The sequence below is a fragment of the Orbicella franksi genome, chromosome 4 (assembly GCF_964199315.1).
Source record: "Orbicella franksi chromosome 4, jaOrbFran1.1, whole genome shotgun sequence".
Taxonomy (NCBI): Eukaryota; Metazoa; Cnidaria; class Anthozoa; order Scleractinia; family Merulinidae; genus Orbicella; species Orbicella franksi.
Window position 1 is genome coordinate 2830689 of NC_138148.1, and position 22217 is coordinate 2852905.

The 22217-nt window shown below is 38.2% G+C and overlaps 2 protein-coding genes across 5 annotated transcripts; one reads left to right on the forward strand and one right to left on the reverse strand.

Moving 5' to 3' along the window:
- Positions 1–52: 52 nt before the first annotated feature.
- On the reverse strand, positions 53–17725 carry LOC145485921 (uncharacterized). Of its 2 annotated transcripts, none has more exons than XM_081464586.1 (9): positions 17524–17725; positions 16656–16801; positions 14279–14354; positions 14070–14196; positions 11874–13552; positions 11123–11430; positions 10611–10689; positions 10209–10301; positions 53–10087 (listed from the first exon to the last, which is right to left on the reverse strand). In XM_081464586.1, exons 1-5 carry the CDS (start codon positions 17643–17645, stop codon positions 13169–13171), a joined length of 855 nt encoding a protein of 284 aa, XP_081320712.1. In that variant the 5' UTR covers positions 17646–17725; the 3' UTR covers positions 53–10087; positions 10209–10301; positions 10611–10689; positions 11123–11430; positions 11874–13168. The 2 variants fall into 2 exon arrangements, with proteins under 2 accessions (XP_081320712.1, XP_081320711.1); XM_081464585.1 differs by having other exon boundaries at positions 10611–10695.
- Positions 17726–17734: 9 nt separating this feature from the next.
- Positions 17735–22200, forward strand: LOC145485917 (damage-control phosphatase 1-like). 3 transcript variants are annotated; one of them, XM_081464580.1, is made up of 6 exons: positions 17766–17831; positions 18724–18800; positions 19378–19483; positions 20086–20324; positions 20691–20862; positions 21444–22200. In XM_081464580.1, the coding sequence occupies exons 2-6, from the start codon at positions 18748–18750 to the stop codon at positions 22194–22196; spliced, it is 1323 nt and encodes a 440-aa protein (XP_081320706.1). In that variant the 5' UTR covers positions 17766–17831; positions 18724–18747; the 3' UTR covers positions 22197–22200. The 3 variants fall into 3 exon arrangements, with proteins under 3 accessions (XP_081320704.1, XP_081320707.1, XP_081320706.1); XM_081464578.1 differs by having other exon boundaries at positions 17735–18800; XM_081464581.1 differs by lacking the exon at positions 18724–18800 and having other exon boundaries at positions 17747–17831.
- The last annotated feature ends 17 nt before the right edge of the window (positions 22201–22217 follow it).

Genomic DNA, 22217 nt, shown 5'->3' on the forward strand with positions numbered 1-22217 from the left:
CCTGGGTTTTTTAGAATACTGTATTTTTGAGCACATGGCATTTTCTTTTCTCCAAAAAGATTGCTGTGAAAGTGAAAAAATATGCAATGTTTTCGACAATGATTAAAAGAAAAGAAATTGAATTGATGGCTGACCTGCATCCAGTTTACATGCATCAAATAATTTAACTGACACAAATACAAAATTTGGAGACATCTGATCTTTCATCGATCCGTGGCACAGCTTCCGATATTTAGAAGGAAAGCAGACAACTCCAGGCTGATCGGTAACAGAAACTGCTGTAGAACTGAACAGAGCACGTACACCATATCTTCACACATATCAAAAATTGAAATTTCGGATGGGGACAAATGTGCAACTCAGTACCTGTATTTCGAATCATCGTGGTGCTGATTATTTTAAGTTCTGACACCAAAAATGAGCCTGCTCTGAACTGAAAAAATATGCAATGCTGGCCTACATCTAGCACAAGTGGAATCCTAAATGCTGCAGGAAATTGATAAAATATGCACTGTTTGCACACAAAGCAATACTTCTAAACACTCATTAATGTAGTTAACCTTGAATTTCTTATTGAATTAATTTGTACCTGTATGTTTTAGAGATGATTACACAAGACACTGACTGTGTGGTAACATTAAGTTAACTGAAGATACCGGTATGCTTGCCTTGTCCACGGGCCTTTAAAATCCAACTTAAACTGACACAACTACCAGCTCAAGACTAAGTGAAAGAAAACAAAAAGATTCCCCAACCCCAACAAACGGAAAAAGCAACAACTTATATCCCATTTCAGATAGAGAAACAAAATCAAGCACTATTACTGTAAGTTATTAAATTCATAAGGATGAAGTAGTCCTGTAGTGGCAGTTTACAAAAAATAGTCAAATAAATGATTAAATTATTATCTTTACGTAACAATGAATTCTGTCAATGAAATACACTATTTACGAGCTACACATTTAACAGCACACAAACTGCATACTTAGTTGTTTAAGATTGATAATGTAAATATGCAAATGAAACGTACTTTCACCTCTAATGTAGGTTAGGAAAATTAGAATGTCACCTTTAAACTGCTATTAACTTTTCTCTTCAGTAATAAATTTCTCAACTTGGAAAAATGTTTTAGCTAGCATTAACTGTTGAGAAAACAAAATATGCACTGCTTCCACTTGCAAATTTTAAATTTTGATGCAATACCTGTCATGAATTGCTAGTGCATGTCAAACAATGAGAGGCCAATGGCACCATCCTTTTTGCGATGTTCGAAAGCTGTTAGAACTAATAAAATAAGCACTGGTTTTGACAACTCAACAGAACTTTAAAAATATTTAACATCAATAATTCTAATTAGTAAAGGACAATTAGGTTGAATGGCTGTTTTGTAGCCTTGATTTCAACAATAGCCTTGAAATTTAACATTTAACCAATGATACCACTTCAGTCATTTATAAAGACAGCAATGTTATTATATTTAAATGCTTATAGCAAATGTTTGACAACAAACTTACAGTTCTTACAGCACCCCATCTACTTCATATACTTAAGGCAAACAAAAGATCACAATACATCCGCACATTCAAATTCAGGTCACTGAGAGTGTCCTGTTAGGATTCACTGCTTAGAATATAACTGACCTTAACTGCAGCGTGCAAGATGCAAACTTGTTGAACTTTTTTTCCACATCGGAAATGTTCTGCATTTTACGAAATATTCTGAATTATGCTAACTTGACAAATGCTAATGCTCAAGATTTGTTGAACTTGTTTGTGGAAATCTGCAAAAATCACAACTTCAGGCAGTCCAACTTTGGGACTGAAAGATGCTTTGCTTGTACCAAAACCAACTGTTTGTAAACAGATGAAGGTTACTTTTTCCACAAAGTAATGAGTACACCACAAGTCTTATAAGTGACAAATGACACAAAACCCACACCACATGGCTGGTTAAGAGACTTTTTTAGAATGCTTACTGGGCAGAGCCAGAACTTTCCCACTTTTCAGCTTACTGCTTCTTTGAACACAATGAACTTGAACACCTTGGGTTGCTGGAAAAATGCCAGGGCAGGGAGGATGGCTGTTTCAGAGCCTCACTTGAAATTAAGTGCAAAGCAAACTTGATTCACCGCATCTGCGTTCCTGGAAAAGACTGCTTCAAAATCCACATGCACAAAACCTACAAATTTTCTTTTTTAGACAATTTAATTTCATGCCACCATAAAGGAGTAGAGTAATCACTTCAATAAAAGGACAATGTCCACAACAAAATAACAAATTGACCTCACCAACAAACGACTTGGTAATGCTTCTCAAATTTATACCAACTGATTGATGATCAATTCCAGCATTGAATGTTTTGAGCTTTTAGAATGTTTTACAAAATTCTGGATGACTGCACTTGTTGCGTCCAACTTGACCACAGAGACTAAGGTACTCTTAGGAAATTGCCATGATTAATGAAGAACTGAACTCATATCATTTTTATCTTCATTTCCACTAACACATAGGAGAAACATCTACAGTGGGCAAGTAGAACTAGTTGCTCTAAAGAAGTAAAAAGGCTCTTTTGAACTGCTTACTGGGCCAGAGGTTTCTGCTATGCAAACAACAGCTACTTTGGCAACAGTACTTGAATAATCTGGGATTTGACACGGTTGAAGAGGAAGTTCCAGACAAGGGGATATCCACCACTGAATCCTACTTGAAATTTATCACCATATGAATCCTGAGAAATCACCATTGGGATCACTGTATTTACCTTCCTGAAAAAGACTTTCCAAACACCACATATTTCCTAGGCACTACAGAAAATCTAACATTTAAAAATACCACTTTCCAAGACTCACTAGCAATCACTGACTTCTTGGATAGTGTTGCATGATTATGCCTCTGACAACCAATTAAACCAAGGCTACAAGCTAAGGTTTGGCTAACTTGTGAAAGGGTTTAGACAAGTCTTGACTATTGGTGAAGGTCCACTTGCCTGGAAGGATTCTTGACATGTGCATCTATTTGGACCTAAACTGATACTTGACCAGATGATGTTTTTTTCCACAAATTTCCATGAAAGTAGACCACGAGCAACAGATATGGATAAGAAAAACACAACCCACACTGCACAATGGAAAATGGTTACCATCTGGGGAGTGGAGAACTTCTTTTGGATTCCTTTAGGAGATGGACTTTCTGGAATTGCAAATTATGACCACTTTCGACAATTTGGACTGCTCAAGGAAAGGATGGTCACAGCTGAGTCTGATGTGAAATTCAGCATAATTAGATCCCTAAAAATCGCCCATGAGATTACCGGTGTAACCTTCCTGAAAAAGACTCTGAAAACCACATACATTTTCTCAACACTATGAGGAAACAAGAGGAGTGACACAATTTACTGTTATAAATTATAATCTTTTAGAATTCAAGGATATCTTGCAAATATGAATTGATAGGCCATCATTACCCTTACCAGGGGATTTCAGCTTTACCAATTGAAGTACTGCATGCCAAATGACCTTCCAAGGCTATATACCGAGATTTCGCTAACTTGTACCATTACTGACCAAAACTTGATCGACTTCTGCTAATGGAAAGATTCTAGTACACATCTTCTTGGACTAAAACTTATGATTAGTCAGTCAGTTATCTTCACCCAATTCCACTCAAGTAAACACAGGCCACAGGTCCACAAGCAATAAAGGTCACAAAACCCACACTGCTGAAACTATTCTCTTTAGGGTGTGGAGCAGCTTACTTAGGCTGCACTTTCTGGATGGCTACCTTTGGACACACAGGGTTCCTAGCCAGAGGTTGTGAAAGTTCCTCAATGGAAAGATGGCCACTACTGAATCTTACTTGTAATTTAGTGTGATATGGATAAACTTCTGTTGTGCTCACCAAATTTACGTCCCTGAAAAAGACTTGTAAAAACACACACATTCTCTATGCACTACAAGAAAACACGTAGATTGGTACTTCAAAAAATTGACACCACAGAAAATTTCTAATCTCACAAAATTCTTGGATAAACTTAACCGACAGGCAATCATTACCCTCATGGGGGATCTGAGCTTTGCCAATAGAAGTACTGCATGATTATGCTTGTCCCAAACAACTTGACCAAGGCTACATACTGAAATTTTGCTAACTTGCCCTATTTCTGACAAAGTTGTGACTTCTGATGGAGTTCCACTAATGGAAAGATTCTGGTATGCATCTGCTAGGACCCAATCTACATTCAGTCAGCTAGCTGTCTTCATTTACTTCCCCTCAAGTGTACCCAGGCCAGAGGTCTAAACAAGCAACAAAGGACATGTACTGCACACTGCTGAAGCTATTTCTCTTTAGGACATGGAGAAGCTTACGTAGGCTGGACTTTCTGGATAGCTAACATCGGACACACAGGGCTCCTAGCCAGATGTTGAGAAAAGACGGCCACTACTGAATCTTACTTGAAATTTGGCACGATATCAAGAAACTTCTGTTGAGCTCACCAAATTTTAGTCCCTGAAAAAACTGATAAAACAACACATTCTCTATGCACTACGAGAAAATATGTAGATTGACACTTCAAAAAATTAACACCATAGAAAATTTCTAATCTCAAAATTCTTGGAAAAAATTCTTAACAGGCAATCAATACACTCACGGGGAATCCGAGCCTCGCCAATAGAAATACTGCATGATTGTGCTTGTCCCAAACAACTTGACCAAGGCTACACACTGAGATTTTGCTAACTTGTGCTATTTCTGACGAAGTTGTAACTTCTGGCAGAGTTCCATTTGTGGAAAGATTCTAGTATGCATCTACTTGGACCCAATCTATGTTCAGTCAGCTGGTTATCTTCACTCACTTCCCCTCAAGTGGACCCAGGCCAGAGGTCTACACAAGCAACAAAGGACACAAAACCCACACTGCACACTGCTGGAGCTATTTCTCTTTTAGGGCAGATAAGCTTACTTAGGATGGACTTCTGAGTGGCTACTCTGCACATTTTGGGTTCCTAGCCAGATGTTGAGAAAGCTGCTAGATGGAAAGATGGCCACTACTGAATCTTACTTGCAATTTAGCACGAAATGGAGAAACTGCTGTTGAGCACACCAAATTTAATTCCTGAAAAAGACTTCTAAGAAAACCACATGCATTTTCTATACACGAGAAGACTTACAAAATTCTGACGAAACAATGAACAATAAAATATGACAATTTCCATCAAAAAACATCACAGTAAAGTTTGACTCACTTGCTGACAATGCACCTCTGGGAAACCCTTGCATTGATGATTAGTACTCACTACCCTGCCTCATCAGATGATCTGTACTGCTGCCAATTTTTGTACGACTTTCCAAAGAGGAAAACAAAACTTTTCTTGTCCCAACCAACTTAACCACAGATGGTACAGAATGAGATCTAGAAAACCTTAAGTAGGAATTTGGAGAAGTGACACATGCCAACTTGGAACCAAACCATTGCTTGGACAGTCTCACCGATGTTTATTCAGCAAAATACTGGCCACAGGTTGATGATTCAAATACCCATACTGCTTTAGTACTGGAAATGTGGTTGACAGTTTAACTCTGCAGGGAAGAAGAGGGGCTGGCTTTTTTCCTTTTAATGATTTGAACCTTTAATTTAACAACAGATGACCTTGGAACTTGTTGTATTTAGACAGATTCTGAGAAAGTGGCTCAAGGAAGGATGCTTGATAAATAATCTTGCTTGAATATTTTCAGAATGTGACACTACCATACCGCAAAATCAGTTGTTTCCTGAACACAATTTCCTGAAAAAAACTTTTAAAAGCATGTGTTCTCCAGACAAAACAAGGATATATTTGCAGATGACAGGAAAAACACAAAACACTGTACTGACAGTACCACTTTTAAATGCACAAGAGATTAAATTGATACCACATCAGTTGCTCTTAATTTTTCCATTTCTAAGGAACTTGGAAGATTGTGCTTGTCCCAACCCATTAGCTTTTCCATGAAGTACACTACTGCTTTGCACGGCTTACCACTTGGGAATAGCTAGAATTGCTTTTTTGCAAGACAGGATATCCAGTCATTAGATTCCAATACACTGGCCGCACACAGCAACAACTGACCGACAACAAAAACACTTGCACTACTTGGTGCTAAGTTCATGCTTTTGGACTGCTTACTACTTTCTGCTTTCTTCTGCACTTGAAAGGCATCTTTAAACATGCTGAGAATACTGCTTTGGAGTGGCCCCCACTGATAATTTTCTTGAATTAGTACTCAATGGCCCTGAAAAGTTGGTGTTGACAAGGTACATTCCTGAAAAAAACGTCTCGCAACACATGTACCTAGTAGACAAATTCTAAGCAAATACACCACTACCAAATATTACTTCTAACATGATAATCTTGTGAATACACAGACAGATCAAAACCCACACAACTTGGAACAAACTTTCTTAAGTGCCAAAATGACTGCAGTCCTAACTTGCCTGAGCTATCACTTTTATTCTGGTCAACTTGTACCATTCTCCATAAATTGACAACTTTGGGTGGATGTATTCAACTTGTTAGGTGTCGGTCACAGTCCTAAATGTACTTCCAAACCTGTCTTCTATTAATTCTTCATGCGCACATCTTTAATCGTCAAGGACAAAACCTGTACTTCATACTGGATATTTTCTCTTTCAGGTGGAATCTTTTTTGGATTTCTTTCTGGTGCTGATTACTGCTTCTTTGGCAACAATAGATTGGAACAGAATGTTTTTTAGGTTGCAAAACAAACACTGGAAAAGCTGCAGTGGTGTTACTTGGCTCTTGTGGGATCAAGAGGAATAATGTAGGAGCAGGCAGAAAAGGCCAAGGTTGAACTTGTCAAAATTCCAGCAGAAACGCAGATCTGTTGAAAAAGCTTCACACACATTTCGAAACCAAACAGTCCTAAACTATTGTTCAGGCTTAACAATACTGACGAATGGACATAACCAGGAACTGTGATTTTGAAATACCATGCACTAGTTCACAAGGTTATTCTGCAGTGAGCCAGATTGTCTGTGGTAACAGAATTAAGCTTTACTTCGGTGGAAGTACGTACAAATTTTCTGCTTGATTGCTTCAGCTGTATATACAAGCCACAAGAAATCCAATCATCCTTTAGTGTGTTCACTATGCTAACATACAACTCTGGTGAAAAAGCTACACACTCAAGGCCTAGGTCAAATTTATTCTATGCCATTCAGGTAGACAGCAGTTACCTTGGGGGAACTCCCGATGACTGATCTGAACAAACTGGTAAAAGTTTTAGCGCTTGCCAAGAAAGGAAATCTTTGTACAGGAATTTCAACTTTGGGATTTCGGTTGGGGATCCAGTATCAGCTTGTGAACATCACAGGATAAAGATTTTCTTCTTCGACACTGCCCAATTCCTGGACTTTCCACATTACTTCTCTGAAATAAATTCGTAACAACACACACACACATACTTTTTCCAAAACAAGCTCAAGGAAGTTGTACCTTTCAGTCCAATATAACGCAATGGGTCGGAGAAAACAGCCGAGGGTGCTTGTGGTAAACGAAGGAAGATTCACACTTTCGAAGGTTTCAAGTCAGTCACAATAAGGCCACATGGAGGAATTTGAAATTTACACAATTGTTTCAGAGACTTCTATAACAGAGGGGTCTTCAGCGTCATTCCTACACTATCACTTGCTTGAACTGCCACATACTGCAAGGGCAAAAGTAGCACACACACCCCAAACCAAATACGTCCAAATGAAATCAGATTTTAATCCAATCAAAAGCTGTCAATATGCATATTTCACCTTCATGGTTAACTTAGGGTGAGTGGCCAGAACCGCAAATACTGGAGTCAACTGGTCATACAGGCAATCATTCTTTACCCTCACTTCTGCGCTGCTGCACAAACTCAAGAAACTTCAGAACATGCACACTTTTAGCAGGACTTGCGCTTCAACACACTAACACTCACTAGCCATTTCAGTGAATAAGTGCTGTTGCTCGATCTGATTGCTGGATTTTCTTGTTTACACTGTCACCCTGCAAGGGCAAAAGTAGCACAAAAACCCCAAACCAAATACCAGTCTAATCAAATCACACTTAAATCCAATTAGGAGCTTTTACTACGCGTATTTTACCTTCACAGTAAGCATTAGCCAATGGCATAAAGGTACTGTTATCATCCGAGTTGCTGAAGAATTCGCATAGGCAAGAATTCTTTACCCTCATTCCTGCAAGGTCTCCTTGCTCCACAAACTGAAAAAGCTTCAGATCACGCACACTTTGGGAAACACTACATGTCCATGCAGATAACTAAAAGTTTTAGGAAACTCCAAACTTAAAGACAAAGGAACTTGCCATTTCAGTGTACAAGAATTGAGCCTTGTGTAGATTTCAGTCTGTCAAAGATGGTATTATTAGATTTCTCACAACCTGCAAATCCGTTTAGTTGACATCCAACCCAATAGTTTGAGATCCTTAACCTGCTTTTAAAAAAGAAAGAACCCTACCACACCTTATATGTATTACAATTAACATGATTTTTTTGGTTTGGCCAACAGAAGAAGAAATTCACCCAGTAACACCTCTAAATGGACTGGCCACTTGCTTGCTTTTGATGACATTGTGCTCTCTTTTAGCAAGTTATTTCTTAACAGTCATTTCACTTGTAACAAAGTTGCAGTCACCCAACTTGTGCATGGTCTTGATGAGAGGGGGATTTCGTGATATTTTATGCCTCAAATCAACTTAACATTTCAAACTGGCTGTCAATGTCGTAAAGTCAAGATACTTCTCACTGCCATTGCCATGATGAAATAACAATCCTACTATGACTAGCCGAGCAGAGTGTACGCAAAGAACACTACCAGATGCTCTTGGGAGTCAAAAACCATGATGCAAAAGAAAGTATGCCGAGTCTAGTAGTCAGATGAATGATGCAATCTTAGGACACTTTATTATAACTTGAAACCAGATAAAACACTCACGGCTGTGATGCTTCATTCCAGGATGACTGAAGTTCCATAGCTGAAACACTTTAATAGCAACCAATACACGTTGCAGAAGTTTCTTTTATCCTACGTTAGTCAAATTTAAGACTGAGCATAACTCTACAAAATGCTGCACTTGGAAGAGATATCAGCTTACATCACTTGTTTCCAGCTTCCTTAAGATTGCCAATGGCCTCTAGCTATTCCTCAAGATCCACTTGGATCATTTTGCCCTCTGGCTTGGACTGCAAGTCTACTTTGACTGCATAATGGTAAAGAAACAACACATACAACCCTATCCAACACTAAATTATGACAGAGAGCTACAATCCAGCTCTTAGTTATATGATTCTAACTAGCGATCGATTGATAAAGACATAAGCAGGTCTCACTGCTCACAAGTGGCTCGAATACCTGTGATCCACTTCCAGTTGCTTACCTTGCTTGTGTAAGAACAATATTAATACCTGCAAAATATTTTGTATACCATATCCTCCAAAATGTAATCAAAGAAAGACATCTGGAAGTTGATCACAAAAACAAATGGTCAAGATTTCTCCACATACCGCAGTTACTCGAATTTCTTATGCACAGTTCCTAGCTTGTGAAACCACTACTTCTAGTACTCTCTTGGTCACCGTTTGACAGCATGATATTGCACGTATAATTTCCACTTCTTTTCACCATTGCTCAAAAAGCTATCAGTGTTATCTCTATGGTAGTGAATAACATGCTTGCCTTTATCTCTTGCAAGGCCAAGTGACTTGAATTTTACTTGCTTGGTAGTTTCCTTCTTAGTGCTTTTGATCAAATCAAAGGAACAATGTTGCAAAAACCTAACATAACTACAAACATCCTAGGCATATATGCAGCAGTGTCAAAGTGAAACATTACTGATTATTAATTTTAGACCCACATGGGCTGAGCACTTACTCCCACCCAACTATTATTTCTTTATTTTTTATTTAAGTGACTTTCTACAAATTAAATCTATGCATAACTGCTTCTAATAACTATATAACAAGCCTTATGGCTGGCCTTTATGCTTGTCTGCAAAAACTAATCCTCTGATGAAAGCTTCTCTTGAGGATGTCCAGATGAACTATAAAGTTGGCAAAGACAATACTTAATATTCCATGAATCTATCCGCAGCAAAAGTAACTCATTGTCAAGTAATTCAAACACAAGCATATTTTACTACTAGGCAAATGCTTTGCATTTACCGATTGACTTCAGCCATCTTCATCCTATCTGTTGATTATCCTTCCACCCTTGGCGATGTGGCAGCCACCAGTCGCCATCAACCTCGCATCAGGCTTGAAAAGAAATGATTTGCATTTAAAATCACTGAAATTCAATATGTTAACCTGCCAAAACTGGGCTGATAAGCCTTTGCAAGTCACTACAATTGTTTTTGTCCTTTCCTCTGCCAAAATTTACTAACTTTGTTCATAACACTTCCAGGAATCTTAGGAATGAGCCTTTGGTTTTCATTGCATAATTAACTAAATTTACAGGCTATACTGATTTTGACATAATGTTGTAATGAGTATCTTTTTATAAAATCATCTTTCAAAGTTCTTTTCATAACTGGGCAACTAATTTGTGTAATGTGTTATCAATACCTTCTGGAAGGTGCTTTAGATGTACTTTATGGCAATTGATGATACAACCAGAACATCAGCTGAGGAAAATAAGTTCAACCTGTTGCTGTGAAAGCAATCACCACATGATTAAAAGATTTAAAGCCCTCTTCACCAGTGTGTTATTCAAATACATCTTTATTTACAAATTATCTAATAAATAAGAATATTTACAATAAAAATAGTTCTCTGAAATATCAAACATACGAAATTTTTCTAGAAAAGTACCATTATAAATATATCGCAGCAAAATTGTTTTCCTTACTAGATTATGCAGCATTTTATCAGTTTGCACTGCTAAGGATCCAGACTTCAAAGACTAAGCAAACACACTGGTCTGAGAACATGATTCAAATATTCTAGTTCCTTGATATGAAACCTACAGATTCGATGCCTGTTGTCGTCTCCAGTAACTTCGACATCCTCTCACTATTCAGAAACACTACTCCGTGATCTACAACTAGTACTTAGTTTCTGAAAGAAGTCGTCTATACCTAACAGATCATCGTCATCTTGATACGATGCGGTCATGTTCCATCCAAGTCCATCCGGAGACTCGTGCCATTCATACGAATCCTCTAGTTTTCGACGTTTCGCTTTGTTCATACATCTCTCCGTAATCTCTTCGTTCAGTCTTTGAACTGTTAGTTCCAACACTGCGTTCCGAAGCATGTCTGGATCCCTTTTCCTTTTATTGGCTTTCTTCTTCTCCAAGGATGTCGTTAGTAAGGACCAGAGTTCTTTATCTGTGTAAAATGAGTGTTTTCCACGTTTTGCCTTCAAACTTGGACGGCTGTGCATGCTAAGTCGCGAATAAAATAGGCAAACAGGTTTAGGACTATATCCCCACGAACTACTTTACAACGGATAAAGTTTCGCCAACGCTTACAATGGCCAACTGAAGTCCTATATCTAGACCAAAATTTTCTCGTAAAGCTGTCACTTTCAGTCTTGTGATGGGTCTTAAAACTTCCCGTTTAAAGAAGCAGTTCCTTTCAATCCGAATTTTTAAATGAAAATACTGGTAGCAACACGGCAAGGCCAAACTACACAACCAAGACGCACGGACGAGTAAACAATACCCGTTGAAACACGACGCTCCTGAATTAAAGCGAAGAAATCAACTGTAATGACTTCTGGGCCAGAGAAACCCTTATCCACGAAGGATTTTGTAGTAATTTCCTACGTTAGATGAGGGAATAGGGAGAAAAAGTAAGTATAAAATTACAGAACGACGGCACTTACTTCTACACAACACGAACGATACCCCAAACACTGAAGCAACGCAACAAACGTTTGACTTACGTAGAGGCACACCTAACCAGTCAAACCAGAAAAACCGGTTCTCATCAAGTTCTTAGCCAATCACCTTTCGAGAAGGAGGGAAATTAATCCAATCACCAACTGGGTCAATAATTGATGTGACGTCAAGAGGTTACGTCATGAACTGTTTACGTGCAGGATTGCAGTGGGGAAATTGAATTTTACTTTCAATTCATCCCGTGTTCTTCCATAAATAGAAGGGAAAAATTGCGGAATATGACACATTTCTATTTTAAAAAACGTTTTAAAACTCATCTCTACAACTCAGCAAATGTTTTCATCGATTCACCGATGCGTGCGTGCGTGAGCGGGTGCCAAGCGTGCTCGCCAACTTGCGCAATCTTCTACATCCGGTCACAGGTGACCCAAGCGTAATATAAGAGTTTGTATGGAGAACTGTGGATAAAATATAATAGTTTGTATAGAGATCAGGAGTTGACATTAAATTCGTTCAATGTAAGGGTAATTAACTGAATACAGACTCTTGAACATTCAGTGGTGTCATTTTTTCTCATCCTGGAGAGTTTAAACGAGATTTGAACGTATTTTGTGAAAAATTTGTCCTACAGTGTTATAACAAGTGTCTCTTGTGACCTCTGGTCTGGTGACGTGATTCAGCGTCAGGGACGTCTCGGGGTCTTTAATCTTTAATCTTTCAACCTAGAATCGAGAATCCCTCAAGCGTAATGTAAGGAATGGGAGAAAAGAAGATGCAATTGTTTGTTTCTTTTTTTTTTTCATTCGTGAAAAATTAGTGTTATGCCATTGTATTTCCAGCAAGGACAAAATTTCTAGTAAAGCGTGATCAATATAATCAATTCTTATCAATATAATCAATATAATAAAATTATTAACTGATCAAAGAAAAATTGCCATCAAAACTTATAAAACACTCAGCTGTGAAGGGGTTGAATATTGAAATAACAGCAACTGGATTCAAAACTTTATTATGATTTTTGTAACAACCGTGTTCCTTTTCTTGTTGCTTTACACACAATTCCACAGCTTAAAAATTCTTGTTTATAAATATTCATTAATCATTATCTTATAATAGCAGACAATGAAAAGGGGCATCCTGACTGGTTTCCTCTGCAGTCCGAATTTTGCTATATAGACCCAAGATGAAACTCTCTCAAAATAAGTTTCTGTCTAACTTCCTTATTGGGACCTGCCCAATTTATTAACATAGTGCAATATATTTTCATAATTTTTACAACTCAGTGGTTGTCATGTTGCATTTCTTTCATCATCCAGACTGGATTAGTCAAAATTGATCTAATTTGACTGGTTGGAGGTTTTAGTGCGGGAGGGGGTGGGGGTGGGGGTGGAGGTGGGGTTGGTGGAAGTGGCGAAGCAGTGGCTTCTCCCAGTAGTAATGATGAGTTGTTACACATTTCTCCTTGTTTATCAGGGTCATTCAGACCAGTGTTTATCTTTTGGTTGTGAACAATTGATCTTCCCTCTTGTCGAGCAATTGTATCGTCAGATAGTTCTTGATTATTTATGACAGAATTTCCAGAACTAGAGTCAACAAATTTGCCCTCCTCTCGCTCTTCAATTTGAGGTTCTCTCTCACCAAACTGCCCTTGCAATAGTGCAAGCTGTAAAAAAGAAATAATAATTAAAGGACCCAAAGTCACAGGCAACAAGACTTACAAAAATTGGCATTCAAAAATTATGAGCTAAGTGTTCCATCAGACTTAGAGTTTATCCCTATTTCTGTAGCCTGAAACAACTAGGAATATTTATATTCCCCCCTGGATGGGATGCTAGTCCATTGCAGGGTTACCCCCAGCATTAAATTTGCCAGTACTTATCTGTACACCTGGGTGGAGAAAGACACTGTGAGAGAAAAGTGTCTTGAACCCAGACCGCTTGATCCGGAGTCAAGCATACTAACTATGAGGCAACCACACCCCCACAAAAAAAAACTTCAAAAAGTACTAGATCAATCACATTGCAATGTTTATGCAGAAAAACAAATTGGCTCCATCTCTAAGCACTCCTCACAAATAGGCACCCACCCTTAAGCTAAGAAGGGCACTAAATTGAACCATTATCTGGCAAATAAAACATAATATTATGCCGGTTCAATTGTTGAAGTTTACAGTACAATACCTGGGAGTTGGTAAATAGACTTGATCTTGCTTTCACTGAGGAGACTTGAGAACAGCATTGATAACCAAGGTGTTTATAAAACTCATACTTTTCAAAAGTTGTGAGATAGATGGCCGTGCATCCCAACCTAAAACACCAGAGTTAAAACTGATCATTTTAAATCAAAATTTGAACAGCCAGGTGTCAAAAAATGCCTGTATATGACTTACTGTGATGCATATTTTTCTGTCAGCTGCATAAGCTTTTTTCCAAGGCCACGTCCTCTGAGTGTCTTTTCTATAAGAACTAGCCAAGGAAAAAATGAAAATGGTTGAGTTAAATTGGGTTTTGTAATCAACTGCAAATTTATAGACTGAAGTGTTCAATTAAAAGTGGGATTAATAAGCCATTTTTGTATTCTTGGTATTGGATTGGAACTAACTTGCAATGGCGGCTCATGCGACGGAATATCATTAAAAAGCATTTGAAAAGACTGCCCAGATTAACCTCAGTTGCAAGCTATCCCCAGTCCAATACAGAGAATACGGAAATTGTATATCGGGATTAGTTATCAAATGAGATGCAAGCCCCCCAAAAATTACTTGTTTGATTACAGAGACATTAAACTGTTGAATTCCAAAATGAATAAGTTTACTTATAAACAAATAGGGAGTAGTCAGAAATATGCTACTAGGCCACTTCAGTTCACTGCTCTGGCTAGATCTGTGGGTAGATGGCAAGCTTCCATATTACTTGAATTCAAAATATTGGTTTTTATCGAGTTATTAAGCCTAGATCAGAGCAAAGGAAAAATAATAACCAAAGGTCAGACTGGATTTTGTGCGCCATAGTTTTTATTTTTTAGGTGCCTCAAGTTTTAATTTGTTGCCTTTAAGTATAAGAAACATTAATTCTAGAGTTTTATTTAGGAAAGCCTTGGACAATTATTACTTGTAATTTCTATTATAGTTTTACAGTGTGTTTACTGAAACCGGGGCAACCCAGACAATGAAAACCAATCTGATGGCAGAACTGAAACAATAGATTCCAACATTTTCAAATCCACCCAATCAAATGTCTGGTACAAAACAATGAAATCTAAACTTGTTCTTTGTGACGCTTACACAACTACGGTGTCTGTCAATAAATTGTCAAGCTCAAGCCGTTAGTACTTTCGCGTTACAAAATATTGTATTACTTTACTTTAGTTTTTACATTTACAAGCGTGATAAACTCATTAGATTGACCGTTTTCTGGCTGTGAATGTATGGCCACACAAAATATATTTTTTTACGTTTGTTGTTTAAAATCGTAGAATAATAGATTTTGACATTTCTTAAAAAGTAAATTCTGCTCCTGCTGTCTGTGCGTGTTTCTGCTTTTACACACCTTTCGGTTATCCACCACATCGTTCTCGAAAAAACCATCATGTTTACTGTCTCAGGAGCCCCACATTTCAGAGTTTTAGCTCCCTTTCTGGGTTATCAGTGTATTGCAATAACATCTTCGTAAAAATTCAAACGACTCTTTTTTCTGCATTGTACTATCGAAGCCTCAGCTTGTAAAATCACTCAAGCAAAAACAAAAGACGGACACATAGGAACCTCCCCTTGATGGAAAAATCGAAGATATTTTGAACAAAGAGTTCATTTTTGTATCAGGTTAACTTTTCAATTCTCCTGCTTGAAGTTTGCTTTCAGCTCCTTTCAGCTACATCGAGAATAATCCCTTTCCAATTCATACATTTTGAACCTGCCTTCATTTGAAACTGCTCAGAGACCATTTGAAGGGTTTCTTTTAAACAGCCGCAACAATATTCACACAACACACTTTGTTGGCAATATATATTTACAAGTTACACTCTTACGCAGCTTTTATTTCCATTTATTTTCTAAACCAACCAACGACCCCACAGAAAGTGTAGCATATAATTCTTCTTGAACCCGCAAGCATGCGAAACTACTAACGGTTTGAGCTTGGGAATTTATTATGCGACATTGCAATTGCGTAAGCATCAAAACAAACAAGTTGAGATTTCATTGTCTTGCATCAAACATTTGATTGGCTGGAATTGAAAATGGGACATTTGATTGGCTGGATTTGAAAATGTTGGAATCTATTGTTTCAGTTCTGCCATCTGATTGGTTTTCATTGTCTAGGTGGCCCTGGTTTCAATAAACGCACTGTAACAACATTTAACTTAATGTATTTTTGCCTTAATACAGTATGTATCTTATTTTATATATCTCAATAATTCTTATTTATTAGTTTTTAATTCTTAGTCAGCAGGACCCCATGGATAACAGTACTTTGTACTGAAGGGTTATCTTGGATAAATATTTGATTATTATTATAATTAATCGTTCATTACTGATGTTCTCTTTTTGTTTTGGAGAGCAGTCCATGTATTAAATCAAGGTACCTCTATGTTCCTCCAAGCAGTAAGAACGGCAAAAAATTTTAACAGGCTCACATTCAGGTTCAAGTTTTGACCATCTCCCAGGAGTGAATTGACTTTTATACTGTGCCAAAGACTGAAAAACCTGCTAAACCACCCCTGCTCCTTCTTCCCACCTCAAAAGTGATCCCTTATTTTTTAATCCTCACCACATGTCAAAAACACTGCCTCTGGTTTTCCAAGAACCTGGTTAAGTCTGCTGTGACCAATGACTCTTGTATGGTCTTGGTCATCTTTTTGTAAGAGTATGAGTGAGCAGGGAAGGTCATCAGTACCTTCAGCCAAGTATTGAAATCTGAAGTAAACAAACACGTTTATTTAATAAACATATTAAATTAGCAGAATTATATATCTATCAAACAGCGACATCAACATCCCCATGAGGCATAACCCAGGCATTCGACAAGTTGATGTCCCTCAGGAGGCAGGAATTTGACATGGTTATTGTAGTGGCAAATTTCACACCATATAAGACAGGTGGTGGGGGATTTGAACAACTTAACTAGAAACCACAATTCTTTGAAGCACTGTGGTTCAAAACAGGACCTTCAAAAGTTTTGTGGTATGTTTGAACTCAACTGAATGTAAATACAAAGGTTTGCTTGTGATGATTAAGCACTTGATTTTTTTCCTAAATTAGAACATATATAAAACAAACCCGGGACATAGTAGGTTCAAAGTGAGTGTTCACTTGTGTATTTTTTTTTTTTTTTTGCATTCATTTTGTATTTTATTTCCCGGGCTATTGATTGCCTATTATGGCCTGACCACCAGTTTTGGTCAGGGGAATAAAATTTTTATCATAATTATCTAAAAATTCAGAATATCAAATACCCAGAGGAGTTGCCCGGTGAGACTTCCCGTTAGGGTTGCCTGGTGGGGGGATGTTGAAGTTTCGTATTAACTGATATATTATTAGGTCTTATTAGCAATCTCCATTGAACAATTGCACTGACAGACATGACATGAGTGGTCATAATTCAAACACAAAGACAGATATCAAAAAAAAGTTTTCACCTCCCAGCAAGACTCTTCTTCCATTGAGAATTTAAAAGAATCGCCGTCTCTTCCAGGAATTCAGGATGCTTTCGCAGTGGAGCAAATGACAAATCTAATTTGCCTGTCATGTTCACTTCCATCCGCCATGTTGGATACCAGCACCCTAACTAGACTGGGAACTAGTCTTTGACACTAGTTCCCAGACCTATTTTGTCGAAGAAATTTTTGTTAGCGTGATTACACCGGCTTGGCCTTGGCGTATTAGAACCATAAATCATGTCTACAGTTGAAGAAAGACCAGAACCATTATCAGGAAAGGATGAAGGGTACGTTTGTTAGGCCTGGAATTCTTATGTACCAAGTTTCTTCTCGTTTGTACAATGATCTGAGTCAGTCAATGTCACGCACGGATTGGCACAGCTCAATAGAGGCTTTGTACGCTTGTTCATTGATACCCTCCTTGTTCATGGAGATTTACAGTTGCATTTTGTCTAGAAGTGTTGATCAATGCAAAGTGAAGATAAGAATCTCAGGAAATCAAAATGCATTTATATTCTGTCAGTGGTGTACAACACACCTCAATACACTATCACGTGACCTAGATCCAAATATGGTTAGACACTACGAATCTGTGGAACATGGAAAAGGAGGCAGGAATTGAGAGAAATAGGGAACATTTTTTTATACATCACACAATACTTTGCAGTAGAAAAAGCACCAATAGGAGGGCTCCCTCCTCTCACCTACCCATTAGGGGGTCAGAATCCATTTCTTTGTTTGTCGTAGCCCATGAGAAGGCTCTTATGCCTTGCAGCACTAGCAGTGAAACATTAACATGATTCCTTAGTCTTGCATTGCGCATCCTTACTGCGCAAGATTTTTGCGTCATTAGTATGCGCACACGAGTGCGTGTGCGTACAAAACGTAAGAGATTTCCCTCAAACTAAGCTTGATAGCGAAATAAATACTCCTTTTCTCTTAAATGAGCAAGGTGACCCCCACTTTTTATTTCATAATTTCAATGAGAACAATATCCTCAATAACTGAGAAAAAAATTAGCAGAAATCTATGGCTACTCTTTTGGCAAATGAAATAAATATTACAGAGGGAGGCAATATATAACATAATACTACAGAGGGAGCATTGTGGCATGAAAACAAGCACGGTGACCCCCTCTTTTTAATACATTTTTAATATCTCCTTGTCCTGTAACAACAGCATACCAAGTTTCATTGGAAATCTATGGCAGTTCTTTTACTAGGGAATCACCTTAAGAGGCTAATCAGTACTTACTGGTGAATGAAGTGATCTGGCTTGCCTCTCCCAGCTTTGCCCCTCAAGCTGCAGCACATGAGAGCCCAGTCACAGGCTAGGGTTGTGGCTGAAGTGGTGGCTTCCATTTAACGTGTTGCACTCTACAAGGTACCATACTGATACGCCTGGAGTTATTCAAAACATATCAGGCTGCAAAAGTAGGACAAGTGTGAAAAAAGCACCATATGAAGAGTCCTTTTCTACTGGGATAATCATGCTAGGAGATTCAAGTGCCTCATATATGGGGCAGAACCCCCTAAATTAAAACAAAAATGACACATAATCACATACTGACTTGGTATCAGAATGCTGTAAATCTCATTTCCAAGGACCTCAATTTAAAAATTCTCCAGAGGAGGATGCCCCCCGATCCCTCTACAGGGGACTGCCTTCGGTGGTATGTATCTTGAATCCCCTTCTCTAAAATCCAGTGTCTGCCCCAGTTATATATGGGTCATATAAAGACCTACAGTATACTTTCATTTAGCTTCTGTTGCTTCTTTCCTGTGAGCATTTATGGCTTAGTATCTTGATTTACTTTTTCATTTTACCATTTAGGTCGTTTGCCTATCTAACAATTCGAGATAGACTGCCAGTCATTCTGACGAAAGTCATTGACTTGGTGCACCGAAGAGCTTCAGCATTCTTGGAGGAAAATCAACAGGTAAGAAATGAATGCAAGGTTGAGAGAGCTTCTTCGTCAGGCATGGATCAATGGTGGATAAATGGTGATCGATTTCCGAAACAATGAACACTGATGGTGCAAGCTTCCAGAGGGGTCAGGGGCCATGCTCCACAAGAAATGTTTTGGATTTTAACTCCCTTAAGTCCCCTTTCCTAGGGTTCTGAGTCATTCTGAAAAATCTGACTGATTTCCGTAAAATGGTGGAAACCAGTATACATCCGTGCCTGTTCATCATGGCTGTGTCAATGGTAAAAGCAAATTAAATTTACTCTCCCGTTCAAATTTTTCAACTGTTTTAAGACTATTAATTTTTGTGGGGATATCCCTTGTCAAGAATGGCTATCTTTTTTACAACAAAAACAGATACTAAATTGATGGGCAAGGAATTTGAAGCTCTAGCCTATCAAACACATGTACATCTCTTTTTCCCCTCTTTCCAATCTCTGATGAAGTACAAACCAAGTGCTGGATATCAAGACATAGAAGAATGTTCTATTTCTCGGCATATTATAAATGGTGCCAAGACAATTCCGCTGTGTATAAATTTTTTTAATGTGCATCCCATTTTATAACTCCATTAGGAACAAACTGAGGATAGTAAAATTGTCATTGCAAAGCTCTCTAAATTACGTTACGAGATGAAAACCAATAAGCCATTGATGCTGGTGGAAGGTGATCGACCAGATGTGCAGATCTGGAATGACACCATCAATAACAGCAAGTCATTGGTTGATGAAAACAAAGTCGCATCCTTCACTGGAGCCTGGCTTGTTGTTGAATGCTACATGTATCGCAAGATTTATGAAGCATTGGCTTTGAGGTCAGTAAGGATTAAAGCATTGTAAGGAAAGATCCCTCGACTAAAACCAGCATCTCCAAATTCCAGTTCAACCTGGATAAAGAACCCACATGACAACCGGCTAAGGCTGATGTGGCTTCCTCTCTTAATATTGTAATTTATTATTTATTTAATATTCCTCACTGATTGTAAACGCAATTGTTGTAAGACATAGTGAAGAGTTTGCTGTTGCACCAAGACAAAAATACCCTAGGGTCACTTTTATCCCGTCTTAGGGGTAATGTTCTGATGTTATAAAGATAATTTTGATGTTGATTTCTCATGGACATTAGAGGGTTGTGGAATTTTATTTGTTTGTAACATAATATTGTTCTCTTTTGTTGTCAGCAAACACCATCAGAGTTTTGATCCTTTCCAGGAACAGAAGGAAGCATCTTTCAAAGGACTTGAGGAGTCTGCCATTTCCTTAGCACTGTTCCTTGATCATTCTGTAAAATATTCAGATTTTAGTGCCGGGAACAGTAAAAGTGTCAAGAGCATATTTGACACTTTGCTGCAGGTAGGAAGAGATTGTGTGAAATTTTTATCTTTACACCAAATCAAAGAAATCACATTTTGGGAGTTTACACAAACCACATTACAATGGCCCTGCATGTGTGCTTTAGTCAAGTGCTTATTTATGCCTCTTCTGGAAAACAACTTAGAATACATGAAATGACCGAATTCAATATTTTTTGGTGAAAGTGAACCATAGCAACAAAATCTCTATATTACTGCAAAATTGGTTTAAACCATTGGTATAATATAACTAATGTTTAAAGCCTGCAAGCTGGATGACCTTCGTGTCAAACATGCAAGTGGTGAAGCGCAAGTTGGTGAGCATAGCAATCTTGAGGGGGGAGTCTAGGGAAGAGGCGCCAATTCATGTAACTCGTTAGTGTTAACTTGGTGTTATCCTCTGTAAATATTGTTATTATTATCATTATCATAATCATTATCATTATTATACCGCTCTCGCATGTGATCATCTCATGTGAGCCTGCTTGCAGGCTATAATGTCCAGGTAGTGATATGCTATTGACTGGAAACACTTTAATTATCTTTATTTTGCTAATTGATCTCATTAATCTTTCCTTGTAGTTTTGTTTGTGGGGAAACCGTTGTGACCTCTCTATCTCAAGTGGAGAAATCCTGACAAATCAAGGAGCTGGCCATACCTCGCATCTTCAACACATGAAAGAAAACATTATTGTTGACAATTCCCAGGATGTCTGGGATGTGATTCATAATGCCAAAAACATCAGGATTGACTTTGTGTTAGACAACTCTGGCTTTGAACTTTTTACAGATTTGTGCTTTGCTGAATTCCTCTTGCATGCAAATTTTGCAAAAGAAATTCACCTTCACACAAAGGAAATCCCATGGTTTGTTTCTGATGCTAGCAAGAAGGATGTACTTTGGATGGTTGAAGAGATGAGGTCTTCTTCAAACAAGTGCTTCTCTCTTCTAGGTGATCGCTGGTTTCAACGCTTCCAAGATGGATCTTTCATCTTACAAAGCCACCAGTTTTGGACGCTGGCTCAAGATTTTAGTGAAATGAAAAGCATTGCTCCTGTTTTGTACGAGGAGCTGTCAGGAGCCAAAATAGTATTTTTCAAAGGTGACCTGAATTATCGCAAGTTGGTTGGCGATCGTAAGTGGCCTCGCACAACTCCTTTCAAAGATGCTCTCTGGGGATTCTTACCAGCACCCCTGTGTTCTTTAAGGACTCTCAAAGCAGATGTTCAAGTTGGCTTATCTCCTGGCCAGGATGCCCACCTGGAGGCTTTCAGGAAGGACTGGATGACATCAGGCAGTTACGCTGTTATCCAGTTTGCTCAACCCCCGAGTTAATGATTGTTGATAATAATTATT